General features: G+C 47.3%; 1 protein-coding gene across 3 annotated transcripts in view; it reads right to left on the bottom strand.

Annotated features, from left to right (window-relative positions):
* Positions 1–3,313: 3,313 nt before the first annotated feature.
* The window catches only part of LOC118975062 (tumor necrosis factor receptor superfamily member 10A-like), a 44,356-nt gene continuing 32,404 nt past the window's right edge, over positions 3,314–15,265 (bottom strand). The window contains exons 2-10 of one of the 3 annotated variants that reach the window (XM_037028692.1): positions 11,770–11,844; positions 10,861–10,974; positions 9,824–9,935; positions 8,921–8,994; positions 8,735–8,839; positions 8,110–8,141; positions 7,529–7,702; positions 5,087–5,162; positions 3,314–3,999 (exon numbers count right to left, since the gene is read on the bottom strand). In XM_037028692.1, coding sequence (XP_036884587.1) covers positions 3,668–3,999; positions 5,087–5,162; positions 7,529–7,702; positions 8,110–8,141; positions 8,735–8,839; positions 8,921–8,994; positions 9,824–9,935; positions 10,861–10,974; positions 11,770–11,844 — 1,094 coding nt within the window. In that variant the 3' untranslated portion in view covers positions 3,314–3,667. The other 2 variants (XM_037028691.1, XM_037028693.1) reach the window with 2 other exon arrangements.

Here is a 15,265-nt window from a genome sequence, read left to right as displayed (position 1 = left end):
TTGTAGAGAAATTACCCTGAATAACCAACTCAACACTAGCCGGAGAGAAGCCTTAAACCATTGACAGACAGAAGAAATCACGTCACCACAACGCAAGTGGCAGGGAATGCGGAGGAGGTGCGAGAGAGCTAGCCCGGCTCCCACAGCAGCAGCCAGAAGGGGTGTTCCTTCTGCGATGGGTATTTCAGCAGTTGGGGGGTTTCCCTCGAGGAGTGTGCGGGGTCTAAACACCAAGCTGGGCTCCCCAGCCCACAGCACCAGTGCCAGAAAGGAATCCAGATAACATCCAGCTGTGAAAAGCACAAGGTTTCTGTCTGCCAGGGAAAGGCAACTGGAGACTCAGAGAGCCTCTTAAAGGGCCAACACACAAAAGTTCCTTTGTAGCCACTTACCCTGGACTCCAAGGCCACCAGGCCACCATTATCCCAATTCCAAAACCGGATAAAAACACTACAAAGAAAGAAAATTATAGGCCAATAACACTCTATGATGACCTTTTTGATGAACAAAGATACTAAAATGCTCAACAAAATATCAGCAAACCGAATACAGCAATTTATCAAAAAGATCATACATCATTATCAAGTGGGATTTATTCCAGGAATGCAAGGTTGGTACAGCATTTGCAAATCAGTAAATGTGACTCACCACATAAACTAAATGAAGGATAAGAACCACATGATCACACCAATAGATACAGAAAAAGCATTTGATAAAATCCAATACTCATTTATGATAAATATTCTCAGCAAAGTTGGATTAGAGGGAACATACCTAAACATAATATAAAGGTCAAATATGACAAATTCACTGCCAGCATCATACTCAATGGGCAAAAACTACAAGCATTTCCCTTAAAATTGGCAACAAGATAGGGATGTCAGCTTTCACCTCTCTTATTAACACAGTACTAGAAGTCCTAGCCATAGCAATCAGATAAGAAGAAGAAATAAGAGGGATCCAAATTGGAAAGTAAGAAGTAAAACTGTCAGGATTTGTAGATGATATGATACTGTACATAGAGAACCTCAAAGATTCCACTAAGAAACTAGTAGAACTGATAGATAAATTCAGCAAAGTAGCAGGATACAAAATAAATATCCAGAAATCAGTTGCATTTTTACAAACTAACAGAAAGGGAAATTAAGAAAAACAATCCCATTCACAATTGCTACAAAAAGAATAAAATACCTAGGAATAAACCTAACCAAGGATGTAAAAGACCTGTATCTGAATAACTGTAAGACACTGAAGAAAGAGATAGAAGATACAAATAAGTAGAAGCACAGACCATGTTCATGGAGGAAGAATTAACACCATTAAAATGTCCATACTACCTAAAGCTATCTATATATTCAATGCAATTCCTATCAAGATTCTAATGATGTATTTCACAGACATAGAACAAATATTTCAAAATTTATATGGAGTCAAAAAGGCTCTGCACAGCAACAGTGACCCTGAAAAAGAACAAAGTTGGAGGAATCACACTACCTAATATCAAACTATACTACAAGGCCCTATTAATCAAAACAGCATGGAACTGGCATAAAAAGACACAGATCAATGGAACAGCATAGACAGCCTAGAAATAAACCCACACCTTTATGGTCAATTAATATTCAACAGAGGAAGCAAGCACATACAATGGGCTAAAGACACTTTGTTCAATAAATGGTTTGAGGAAAATTATGTAGATACACGCAGAAAAATGAAGCTAGGCCACCTTCTTACACCAAACACAGGAATAAATTCAAAATGGAACAAAGACTTAGACTGTTAAACCTGAGACCATAAAAATCATAGAAGAAAACAGGTGGCAAGATCTCGGATATTGCATGTAGCAGTATTTTATTGAATACATCTTCCCAGGCAAGGGAAACAAAACGAAAAAATAAACAAATGGCACTACATCGAATTAAAAGTTTTTGCACAGCAAGGGAAATCATCAACAAAATAAAAAGGCAACCCCACAGAATGGGAGAACATATTAACCAATACAGCTGACAAGGAGTTAATATGCAAAATTTATAAAGAATTTACAAAACTCAACACCAAAAAAACAATCCAATTAAAGAGTGGGCAAAGGACCTGAATAGACAGATACTTCTCCAAAGAGGATACACAGATGGCCAATAGATACATGAAAAGATGTTCAACATCACTAATCACCCGAGAAATGCAAGTTAAAACCACAATGAGATATCAGCTCACACCTGTCAGAATGGCTGTCATCAATACATCAACAAATAACAAGTGCTGGCAAGGATGTGGACAGAGGGGAACCCTTTTGCGCTGTTAGTGCGAATGCAGATTGGAGCAGCCACTGTGGAAAGCAGTATGGAAATACCTTAGAAAATTAAAAATCAATCTGCCTTTTGACCCACTGATTCCACATCTGGGAATATATCCAAAGGAACCCAAAACACTAATTCAAAAGAACTTAAGTGCGCCTATGCTCATTGCAGTATATTTACAACCACCCAGATATGGAAGCAGCCCAAGTGTCCATCAGTAGATGAGTGGATAAAACAGCTGTGATATATATACACAATGGAACACTACCCAACCATAAAAAAGAAGAGAATTTTGAGACAGCATGAATGGACTTGAAGAACATTATGCTAAGTGCAATAAGCCAGTCAGAGAAAGACAAATACCATATGGTTTCCTCATATGTGGAATCTAATGAACAAACTGAACTAACAAGGAAAATGGGGACAGACTCATACATGGAGAGCAGGATGGTAGCTAGCAAGGGGCAGTTAGGGGATGGAAGGATTGAACAAAAAGGAAAAAGGACTCATGGACATGGACAACAGTGTGTTGATTGCTGGGGGAAGGGGTATGTAAGGGGACTAAATGGTAATGGAAAAAATACAATAAAGATTAAGTTAAAACAAGAAATAAAGAAAACACTGATTGTCTGGATGGACTGGAGTCAGACAGCCTGGAATCACGTGTGTAGACACACATGTGCTGCTATGGGCTGAACAAAATAAAGTGATCTTATAAATAAATAAATAGTAATACAGAATAAACTCTGTGTTTCATGTATCACAACTGTGAACCTAGTTTTGGCTCACCCTATAAAAATAATAAAAATGCTCGCCCTGGCTGGTGTAGCTCAGTGGATTGAGCGCAGGCCTGTGAACCAGAGGATTGCGGTTCAATTCCCAGTCAGGGCACATGCCTGGGTTGCAGGCCAGTTCCCGGCAGGGGACACACCAGAGGCAATCATACATTGATGTTTCTCTCCCTCTCTCCTTCCCTTCCCCTCTAAAGATAAATATATAAAATATTTTTTTAAAAAAGCAAAAAAATTATAAAAATGCAAATCACAGACATAAATAAATGGATATATAGCAACATGGAGGAATCTCACAATATAGTAAATAACAAAGTAAAAAGTGCAAGTTTATGAAAAGGAAAAACAACTAAAACAACTTTCAGTTCACATGTGAACATACAACTATCAGCCTTAGTAAACAACAAACATTTCATAAAAATTACTGTAAGTACATTGAAAAAGCTCCAGGACACTTCAAGATCTGTGGACTACTGGACAACACAGCTTCTTCAAGTACTGGTCAAGGACTGCCTGTTTCTTCCAGGCTAGTGTCTAGTTTGCCTTCCTTTGCAGGAGCAAAGGCAAACTAAGAAAGCTCTAGTCTCCTAAAGAGGTCCTTTTCCCTCGGGAAACAGCAGCATCTTCTGCATAGACATACTTCCCGGATGCCACCAGGTGGTCCTGAATCTTTTCCTGCGTGTTTCTGTGCCCTAGGCTCTCCAAGGCGTCCAGCAGGGTGTTGACAGAGATAGCCCGCCCCGTCTTGTTGACCCATGTCACCAGCATTTCATAGACCTGCTCCCGAGGCTGCGATGCTTGGGCTTCGGCCACCTGTATCTCATTGCTGGTGAGGTCCAACCGCCGCATGAGAGGTTTCCAGGAATTAAAGGGCACCGTCTCTATGAAGTAGTCGAAGAACGGCCTCAGGCCTAGGTGGGGGAAAGCCACAGGGATAGTCTGGTGAGCTGGGACACCTGCAGAGAGGGTGGGTCTAGGCCGGAGCACTCCGAGCTGGTGACGTGCTCCTCTTTGTCGCTCACGGGCGGCCCCTCAGCAGAGACTCAGGCTAAAAGGGCTGGGCCTCACCTAAGCCCATGGCAGTGCAAGCCCACCTAGGAGGGGAAGTGGGCGTCACACAGAGACAGAACAGTATGTGGTAGGAGACAGAGGGTGGGACAGGCTGTGGAGGAATAGGCCCTCAGAGGAGGGAACCCACACTTATTTGGAGAGTAAGGTCCCATGGCTGCCAGATCTGTGCCTGTGCTCAGGGCGAGGGCCTGGAGGCGGGAGGATCTCCGGTTTCACACCCCGCTGGGCCTCACCCACCAAACTGTGGCAGAGCGAGATGGGGACAAACAGACCCCAGGCAAGGATTTAACCCATGAGACAGAGCAACGCTCCCCCCGCCACCCTCACCATGCCATGGGACTATGCTGAGGAATAAATGAGACGTACAGAGGCACTGCACACCACTGACCCACAGGAATATGCTGACATATTTTTCTAATAGCTTAACTAAAGAAAATAAAAAGGAACAGGTGATATTAATTTTAATAATATCTGGTACAAACTCAATACATACAAAATGTTATATTTATATGCAACCAATAAACAAAATATTATCCGAGGGATATTTTATATTCCTTTGGGTACTAATATATGAAATGTGATTTGTAGCTTATAATTACAGGTCTCCAAACCTAGCCACACACAGGTCAGGTGCTTGGCAGTCTCCCTGGGCCAGTGGTGCCCTGCTGGATGGCACAGCCCCTAGGTGCCCTCCATGTGGTGAAACATCAAGGGGAGAGGGAGGGTGGTGGAGGGAAGGACAAGGGGTTGCAGGCCCTCATTGTGACAAGATGGGATGGTGTGGTGTGCAGTCGGAGCAGGGAGAGGGGACTGAGGGGCCTGATGGTCCAGTGACAGTCAGCATGGCCCTCTCTCCCCCCATTTCCAGCATACCCAGCCGTGATAGCTATGGGGACACTGCTCTACTGTCCCTGACAAAACACTCACTTTCTATGGGGTCTGCGCCGTTTGCCGGAACCAGCAGCTCCTTTTTCCTCTGAGATCCCTTAGCTCCAGGTGGTCCCTATAAAACAGAGTGGAGGTTGCTCTTGGTCTGGGTCAGGACTCCTGAATGCCAGAAGTGAGCCTGACAACCAGCCAGCTGTGTGACCTGGGGCAGCCACCTCTCTTCCTGGGTCTATGAACATGAAGAGGAACCTTCTACCTTGTGCCCCTCACAAACTGTGTGCCTGTATGCTTACAGAGGCCCACACTCCCTGGGGCGATGCTCCCTCCTCGAGTGTCTGCTCCAGCTGCGACCACACCTGAGTAATCACCGTCCAGACAAGACACGGGACATTCCCACCACCTCACCCAGCTCCCTCCTGCCCCCTTCCCATCCAGCCCACCACCAGACAGTTACTCCCTCCCAGGCGTTCCTGTGACTCAAATGAAGAATGTATGTGAGCGTATTCCACAAAGTCTAATAAGGAAGGATTTCTCCGACGAGTCAGAAGGAGCTTTAATCAGTAATAATGTATGTTATCGATAATCTAAATAAGGAAGTAGAAGTATTAGCTTGTCCCCATGGAGGCTAAAAAATGATTCTGTAGAATTAAACATAATTTTTGCATCCACAATAGTAGTATTTTCCTGTATGAAAACAAAAGTCAACACCATTCCTTTGGGTGAAATAGTGACGGCTTCCCAGTGAAATCAAATCAGGATCAAAACACATGCCTTCTAGCCCTGGCTGGTGTAGCTCAGTGGATTGAGCACGGGCCTGCGAACCAAAAGATGACGGTTTGATTCCCAGTCAGGGCACATGCCTGGGTTGCGGGCCAGGTCCCTAGTAGGGGACACATGAGAGGCAACCACACGTTGATGTTTCTCTCCCACTCTTTCTCCTTCCCTTCCCCTCTCTCTAAAAATAAATAAGTAAAATATTTTTTTAAAAAAAAACCTTCCAGTGACTTTTTGGGGAGTAGAGAATATCTTTTTTTAAAATTCTTTTTATTTTTATTTATTTATTGTTAAAGATTTTACTCATTTTTCTTTAGAGGGAAAGGGAAGGAGAGAAGGAGAGAAATATCAATGTATGGTTGCCTCTTGTGAGTCCCCTGCTGGGAACTGGCCTGCAACCCAGGCATGTGCCCTGACTGGGAATCAAACTGTGCTTGTGTGGTTCGCAGGCCTGTGCTCAATCCACTGAGCTACACCAGCCAGGGCCTTGGAGTAGAGAATATCTTATAAAATAGTTCTAAATTTTACCTGGGTAAAAATCATGAATTTTGGCAAGGTAAGGAAGAGGTATGTGCACTCTCAGATATTAAAACGAGCTGAAAAGATTCCTTCGGTAAAGCGCTGTGCACAGATGGCACACGCACAGAATCCAGCCGAGTCCCAGTGGGTGGACGCGCAACAGGGAGGGAGGGGCCTCCACCCTCCCAGGGAACCTCGCTGTGCATCTGCTTTTTCTCACTGTGGGTGGGTACTAACTACCTTAAAAAACACGAGAAGCGTTCACCAGGATTGAAGGATTATTGGCCTTTTGGTTAGTTTGTTTCCTTTTATACTTTCTCTTTATTTAAAAAGAACACGATACAGATGCAACAATGAAATAGGCAAGGAGCTCGAGGCGGAAAGAGGTCCAGGTCTTTGTAAACACTTGATAAAGTGGGAGCCAGGGGCGGAGGGAAATGAGAGTCGGATGTGGAATGGGAGTGGAGGAAAGAGACGGTGACACAGAGCAATTCAGAGACTCAAGTGAAATCTCGTCACAAAATCAACCCCATTTAGATAATATTGCTCTGTGGTAACAATCGCCACAAATAAAACAACTCTAACAAATTAGGAAATTTCACCTTATGTTAAGGGGAATGCCTTTCTAAGTTTATGAGGAATGGAAAATTAAGTGCTTACCGCTCAGTGTCATATTAAACAGGTGAACTGATTATGCACCATACTGGGCACAGGTGGGTGCATAAGGCTAAAAAACAGTTCTCCACCTGTGCCCAGAAATTCTACTTCTAAAAGCCACTGTCCAAACATGCTCAGATATTTAGAGACCAAACTCTATTTCCACATAGGTTCAATGTAATAACAACTGTGTAGTAACTCTGGCATTCCTATGGTTACGGGAAATGGCTTTATTAAATTAGGTTACGACTACACATTGGACTATCTGCAGCCTCCATTCAATGGGGCGCCCGTTCTGCGCCTGCCTGTTCCACACTCTGGGGGTGCAGTGACGAATGGACGGATGAGAAGATGCAGACCTTCCACAGAGCGGACAGGCCGCACATCAGGGTGGCAGGCTCCCTGTCGCTTCCCCTCAGGTCCCCATCTCCCTCTGCACCCCTTCCCCAGGGGACGGCAGACCTGACCAGCACTGACCTTTCTCTGTTTCTAACACAGTCCTGGGTGCGCAGAAAGGCCGCCGCTACTCACCAGCATACACTCCGCTTCTCCTGGGGACTGTGCTGTGACACCTGCCAGATTCTGGTGCTCCAGCGCCTCCCTAATGGTGGGTGTGGAAGGTGAGTCTCTGCTGCTCAGGATGCTGTTGAGGGTGTTGTCCTGAGCCTCAGGCCCTCTTGGAGCACATGAGTACCTATGAAAGGCCTGGGGAAGGCAAAGAGGAGTGTGGCCCAGGTTCCGTAAGAGGTCTCAGCGACACAGGAGGTTCTGTGCCCCCCCCCAAAGGCTGGGCACCACCTGGGCCTTGCTGTCTGCCCCAGGACACCAGTGCTGTGCTAAGGGGTGTGGCACACCTGCCTGACACCGCTGCACCTGAGTGCAGGGCTGTGGGTGCGATGTCACAAGCGGCAGTTAGCACAGGGCTACCCGGCCTGTGGGCCGCTCCCAAGAGGCCAGCTGTCCTCTGGATTGGCTCAGGCACCCAAGCCACTTTAGAGAGCCAGGGACAGCAGCACAAAGCAAGTTGAGGCTGTGCCCATCCAGGCTGCATTCTGGGCAGGAAGCAGTTGCTGAGGGCCTGATGTCACCAGGTCCTAGAGAAACCAACTCACCCTGTTTATGCAGTCGGAGACCACCCCACAACCTGGAAGAGAAGGGACATTGCATTAGTGGTGGGAGGGCCCTCTCTGCAGGATCTCCCTCCACAGACAGTGCAGGGGACAAGGTAGGGCTGGGGGTGCAGACACTGAGCAAGGTGCCTTGGGTCTGGTGACAGGGAAGGGCAATCCAACTCTGCAGCACCCTCAGGGAGGGGAAGAATAGAGGGAAAGAAGTAAAAAAAACACAACCACATACACACACATATCAAATCTCTGTTGGGTTCTTCTCGGACTAAAGCTGTAAAAAAGCCCTGGCCCTCTCCTCCTGACTATTGTCACCCAACTGGCACACTGACTGCCTCTCTGCCTTGGCTGGGGGCCTGCCTCCCAGACTTGGCTGGGAGAGGAAGTGACCGGCGGCCCCAAGAAAGGAGGATGAATATGATCCCAGACCTGCAGAAGTGCAGGTGAGGTGGGAGATGGTGGGTGGGCCCACAGTACATGAGCAGAGCCAGGCCAGAGAGACCCAGCAGATGGGGGAGATGGAGGGAGGGCCTTGCTGTCCGGAGAATCGAACCAGGAAGTGAGGGAGGCAGCAGAGAGCCCAGCACGTGCCCACCACCCCTGCCAACCTCACCTTGAAGGGCAGTGCCCCGGCAACAATACAGCAGCAGCCCCACAAGAACCCCGAGAGCGACGATGACAGCGATGACTGTAATTATGATTCCCAGCTGTGAGGTGCCTGAGGAGGAAGAGGGAGTGACAGGCGGCTCCAGGCTGGTGGTCACTCCAGGAACCAGGGTCTTCCCACTGGCCCGGGTACCTGATTCTTGGTCCACACACTCAAGGTCGTTCCAGGGGGTGCAGGGTCTGGCCTCAACCTTGCCAGCAGGGCACCTGGGTTCAGACACAGGGAGAACATCAAGAGGTTCTGCGAGGTAAGGGAAAGAGAAAGAGGAAGCAGCCCCCCAGCCAGTGTCCCCTGACTGGAGATGGGACAAAGAAGGGGCTTCCGTGGTCTGCAAGACGGGTCCCCCATCCCCTTGCTGAGTTTGGGAAGAAGCTGAGCTCGGCCCTTCCACCCTTAGGGCTCCTGCTGAGTGTTCGGAGCTGTAACCTCAGGAGCTGGCCCTTCTCCATAAGGCCTGCACTGAGCTCCCTGGGCTGCAATGGGAGGCTGAGTGAGGGGGCATCTCACTGCAGGTCAAGAGCCAGAAGCCCTTTGGGCACAAGCTGAACCTCATACTCCAGTCAACTGTTTCATATAAGGAATCTCTTGTACTCTGCCTGTTGACTGTCCCTGCCAATCACAGCCACACTGGAAGTCAGAGAAAAGCAAATTGCTACTGGCCCCTAATAACAGGGAAAAGACTGCTTTGTCCAGAGAACAGGGCCCTGGGGGAGGGCAGGCTGAGCTGACTCTGGGTTTCTGGGAAGCTACAGGCTCGATTTCGTTATGACTCCGCTGTGCGCTCTTCTGTGTTCATGGGCCATGCGCGCACAAAAAAAAAAACATTAAAAAGAACATTTTAGAGTTGAACTGTTATAAAGATGATTATAAGCATGGCTGTATTCTACTCAATTCTTTCCTTCTGATATCAAAAGGTACTGACTTTGCATGGGCCACAGACACAACCATGGGCCCTAATTAGTGGCCTATGTGCCCAGTGGGAAGGAGGGCCAGGCCAAAGGGAAACCGCACCGACGAGGTGAGGGAGTGTCTTACCCAGGGCTGCACTTCTGGCAGAATTCAGGAGAATTCTCATCCTGGAACGTGCCGGGTTTGCAGTGACACTGGGTGTCCATGGTCCTGGTGCACGGAGCTGTTATTTCTTTATCTGAAGACGAAGGGTGCCGTCGTGCGGATTCGGTTCCTTCACATGTCCCTCACCCTTTTTCACCACCCAGGGCCCCTCCTGCCCAGCTTCACCCAGTGTCTGCAGCAACACGTGTGAGGCACTTGTCCCCAGTGGCCAGGGGTGTGTAAATGAGGCCAGGACTCGTTATTACTTCAGGATTGGGAGAAACTACCTCTTAGTTCTCAGGATGATTAAGAGGACGTGGTATAATCTGAGCGACCCCAGATGGAGAGGAACCCTTGGGTGACTTCCGTAAACCTAACCCTGTGGTGGCCTTAGGCCGTGAAGGCTGAGGGAGACGGAGCACTGGCCAGGAGCGCCGAGCACAGGCTAAGAGGGGCGTGAGCCAGGACGAGGCCCGGGTCCCAGCTCCACACCAGCACTTTCTCACTCTGCCACACCTCTATGTTGTGTAACCATGCAGCCCCGCATCAAGGGGCAGATTATTGTCCCACTAACTTCCAGCTGGTGGTTTAAAAGGTGTACCTATCGTACAGCATGCATTATAAAAATGATGTCTTTACATTTTATTTTCTTGACCTAAGTCATATCATAAGAAAAGGTATGATGAAGCCCTGGCCAGTGTGGCTCAGTTGGTTGCAGTGTTGTCCTGTAAACCGAAAGGTCACGGGTTCGATTCCCAGTCAGGGCACACACCCAGGTTGCAGGTTCAGCCCCCAGTCGGGGTGTGTATAAGAGGCAACCAGTCAATGTTTCTCTCCCACTCTCTCCCTTTCCCTTCTCCTCTCTCTAAAATCAATAGCCATTTCCTCAGGTGAGGATGAAAAAAAGGGGTATGAAGAAGACCAAGCTGGGCTGGAAATCAGGCCCCCGACTCCCCGTTTGATAGTTTCATGTCATTGACGGCACCCTCACTGCAGCACGCAGCCCACAAGTTCTCTACCTGGGAAGCACTTAGAACAGAGCTGGCAAGCAGAGAGGCTGTTGGAACGATTGGTGAAATCCTTTCCATCTGTGCAAGGCATACAAGTGCCACTGTATTCTGACAGATAGAACCCTGCGAACGGAGGGAAAGCTGGTCAGTGAATCCCCACGGGACTCCCAGAGGCTGGCAGTGGTGGCTTAGGGACACCTCTTTCGCCCATCAGTGGAGTCCAGACAAGGAAAGCCATTTGACTTGGTCTTAGTCTTTTTTCCATTTCTGCACCTACCACATACCTTAGACCAGAACTGCCAACAAAAATGCATTATAAGCCACACATGAAATTCAAATTCATAGTTGCCACTTTAAAAAAGTAAAAAGAGGTCCAAATTAATTTTAAGTATGTAATTTTAACCTAAAATATCCAACATAATAGTATGATTTCAACATGTAATCAATATCAAACATTGAGATAGTTGAGCTTCTCGAATACCTCATCAAAAAGTGACACCCTAGTGACCTCTTTCTACCGCACTCACCCAGCTGCCCCTCGCTTTGCTCCGACAAGCTCAACCCCTGTCCCTGGGGCCCCAGTTTCTGGGGACCCTCTCAGACCCCTCTACCTGGCTTTCTGCATCAGGCTCACCATCCCTGGGATGGCTCCCTAGCCCAGGCTCTGTCCCACACATCACTGAGTCATCCTCATGGCTCCTATCTAATCTATCGGTTCCGTCCATCTGTCTGTCTGGATACCATCTCAGGAGAGCTCCAGGAGGGCAGGGGCTCGTACCCCTCCCTAGCACACTGTCTGGCACACGGAAGGCATCTAATCAATACCTGTGGATGAAGCACCAGAACCTTCAGAAATCAGAGGGATGGGAGGACATGGGACAAGTGGGGTAAGGGTCAGAGGTCCGTTTTCAGATGTACCTGGCTGACACTTCTGTGAGGAGTTCCATCTGGCATCCTGTCTGGCAACGTGATTAAGGGAAGAGCAGCTGACATCTGTAGGGACAAAGCAGGGACAGGCATGAGTGGCTTCCCAGCTCTCCTCCCTCCCAGGACCCCTCTCATATTCTCTTCATCCCAGCTGCCAAAAGCAAAAAGAACTGGGACCATTCTTCTGGCTCTACGGTCTCATTCTTCTGTTCACATCTGCCCCTGAGCCGTGGGGACTAGCAAGAAACTTACGCTGGAAAGAGTTGCTGGTATTCTTTTCTCTTACACTAAAACAAAATATATTAAGTCCACATGTGCAAACAAAATTAATCATAAAATTGTAAGAACCATTTCAACCACATCAGTAACCCCCCTAAAACAATTCAATGGCAGAAATGGTTAGTATGCATGAACAAGACCCAGTTACACATTGCCTATTAGAGGTGCCATTTAAAAACAGACACAGGTATACTGGATGCAAAGAAATGGAAAAAAGATATACCAGGCAAACAGCCAGCCTAAGGAAACTGCTGTGGCTGTGATAGTATCAGACGGAGTTGATTTAAGACAAATAGTATTACCACAGATAAAGAGGGGCCTTTTGTTTTGTTACAAGGGTTAATTCATCAATCATAATAATTATAAATGTATATGCACCCAATGATAAAGCTTCAAAACACATGAAGCAAAAATGGAAAGAATTCAAATGAATTTATTACACCCTTTTTCTCAACAACTAATGAAATGATCTGATGAAAACTGTGAAGTCATAAAAGATGTGAACACCACCAACCACCTCAGCTGACACTCACGGAGCAGACGTGCCACAGCCACAGAAGACACGCGCTTCTTCTGGTGAACGCGGCACTTTGCGACTCCAAATAAGCGTAAAAGAAGCAAAATTATACCGTGCATATTCTCAGACCTCAAGGATAACACATTGGAAACAAATAACAGCATCTACAAAGACCTGCAATGTCACTAAAACTACAATGAAATGCCACTTCACACGTATTAGGGTGGCTACTATAAAAAAGAATAGGAAAGGAAGGAAAGAAGTAAGTGTTGGCGAGCGAGGATGCAGAGAGAAATGCGAAACCTTGGGCACTGTTGACGGGAATATAAAAAGATGCTGCTGCCGTGGAAAACACTAGGGTGGTTTATCAACAAAATTACAAGCAGGATCAGCACATGACACAGTAACTGCACTTCTGGGCATATGAACAAAAGAACTGCAGGGGCTCAAAAGACCTGTGCACACCCACATTCACAGCAGCCAAAAGGTGCAAGTGACGGACGTACGCATCGATGGGTGAACAGATAAACAAAAGTTGGTATACTTATACAGTGAATTATTTTAAAAGGAAGGAAATTCTGACCCGTGTTACTACATGCACGAAGCTCAAGGTCATTATGCTAAATGAAGCAAGCCAATCCCCCCAAAGATGAATACTCTATGATTCCTCTTAAGTGGGGCTCCTCGAGTATTCACATTAATAGACAATAAGTAGAAGGGGAATTTCCAGGGGCTGGGTTGAAAGGAGGGAGTTGAAAGTTGTCGTTCAATGGGTAGAGACTTCCCATTTTGCAAAATGAAAGTATTCTTGAGATTGTTGTATGACGATGTGAATGTCGTTAACCCTACTTAACTGTGAGATAAAAAATAGTTAAGATGGTAAATTTTATTTACCGCAATGTTTAAAAAATGCAAAGGTGCCCTAAGAGCTGTCCCTAATGAAACTTGTCAATGTCCCACTAAATACCAAAGTCATAGAAAAGTGACAGTCCAGTGATTTGCTCAGTTCCCGAGCTATAAATGACATAAGAAGAACTGAAGAAATCTGAATGAAATTTGAGAATGAGTAGTAAAATGTCGATTTTACAGTTCTGATTTGGAGGTTGTACTATGCTATGGGGAGGGTTCCTGTTTGTGGAGACTACACACTGAAGTGTTCTGGAATGTTCTTTGTCAAGTTAGCATGCAGTTTCCAGATGGCTCAAGAAATTTTTTAGATAGCTTCTGCAACTTTTCTGTAATTTTGAGTGTTTTAAAATAAAAAGTTAAACTAAGAAGAAAAGTCAGAATAAAAACATCGCTGAGCTCAGTTCAACCAACTGTATCTAAACAAGATAAAATGCAGCCGTCTCCTGCCTCCTCAAAGCCTGCCAGGTATTTGATGACAGCTGATCTCACATGTGTCCTTTGGTCCTTCCTCTCCCAGGCGGGATCTTCTCTGAGGTACAGTCTCCATTCTCTGCTTCCACAGTGCTACTCGCTCCTGTGTTTATTGGCTCTGTCTCTCATTGATTCTTTTCCCATCATTTTATTATGAAAATTTGGGGGGATTGGAAAATGGCGGCGGAGTAGGACTGAGCGACTCCAGTTCTCGTAGCCCTGGGAAAAAATCCTGGCAGATCTACTGAGGAACAGCGCAATCAATTCCCCAACCAACAATTCCCCAGCATTTATGAAAATAAGAGACCAGAGATAGTGACGGACCAGACAGCTACAGGTGGGTGGGGTCTCAGGGACGCGAGTAAGGACGGAGGTGGCCAGGGCCGGCAGCCCTCGGCTGGAGCATAATGGCCCAGGAGCCGCGGCTGCCGCAGTTTCCAGGGCCCAGAGGCTTCCGTCTGTGCCCAGCAACAGGGCCGTCTGCCACAGAGGACTCATCGGGAGCCCGGCACCCCTGAGTAAAGTCAAAAGCGGCAGCGGAAGGGCCGGCTGCCCTTGGCCAGCCTGAAACAGCCTCAGAGCCGCCGCTGCGTTAGGGGTGCAGAGGCTTCCATCTGCGCCCAGCGACAGGGCGTCTGCCACAGAGGACTCATCCAGAGCCAGGCACCCAGTGGAGCCTTGGGCCGGCTGAGGAGTCCTTGGAAGAGAGCTGGCTCCCTCCCTCCCCATCTAGGCGGGGCTGGGCAGCAGAGACCTGTCTTCCTAGGTTTGCAAGGAGGGTGGCAAGGACAGGGGTCCATGTTCAGTTGCGATCTCTGTGGTCGCCAGCCCACCAGCCTGCCAGCCCAGGAAATTTGGGAGGAGCATTGTCCTAACCGGTCGGGTTGGGGATTGGGCTGGGCTGAGAGGCAGGCTTTCCGGAGAAGTTTTCATTGGAAAGTGGACTGAGGTGTTCTCCTGTGAAGGCAGCTTGACTTGCTTCTCACCCAGCCACAGGAATGGGAAGGACCAGTACCAGATCCCGTGGGACCCAGGCAGCCTGTTGGGTGGGCAGGCACCCGCACCCCAGTCTGGTAGCCTGGCTGGCAGGTGGGTGTGCGCCTGGGCCTACAACCCAGCCCACAGAGGGATCCTGCTGAAACCAGAAAAACCGGAATGGACAGTTTGAAACCAACAAGGGAGGGTTTTGGGTTTTTTTTTAACTTTTTTTAAAACTTTTTTTCAGTAATCGTATATTTTAAAAATTTTATTGTTGCTGTATCTTTCAGTACTTTGTTCCTCTCCTTTCTTTTTTCCTGTTTTAGTCCTTCT

Source organism: Sturnira hondurensis, unplaced genomic scaffold (assembly GCF_014824575.4).
Source record: "Sturnira hondurensis isolate 20B ecotype Veracruz unplaced genomic scaffold, ASM1482457v3 Scaffold0020119, whole genome shotgun sequence".
Classification (NCBI taxonomy): Eukaryota; Metazoa; Chordata; class Mammalia; order Chiroptera; family Phyllostomidae; genus Sturnira; species Sturnira hondurensis.
The sequence above is the reverse complement of the archived record's forward strand: the minus strand, read 5'-3'. Positions and strand labels throughout refer to the sequence as shown.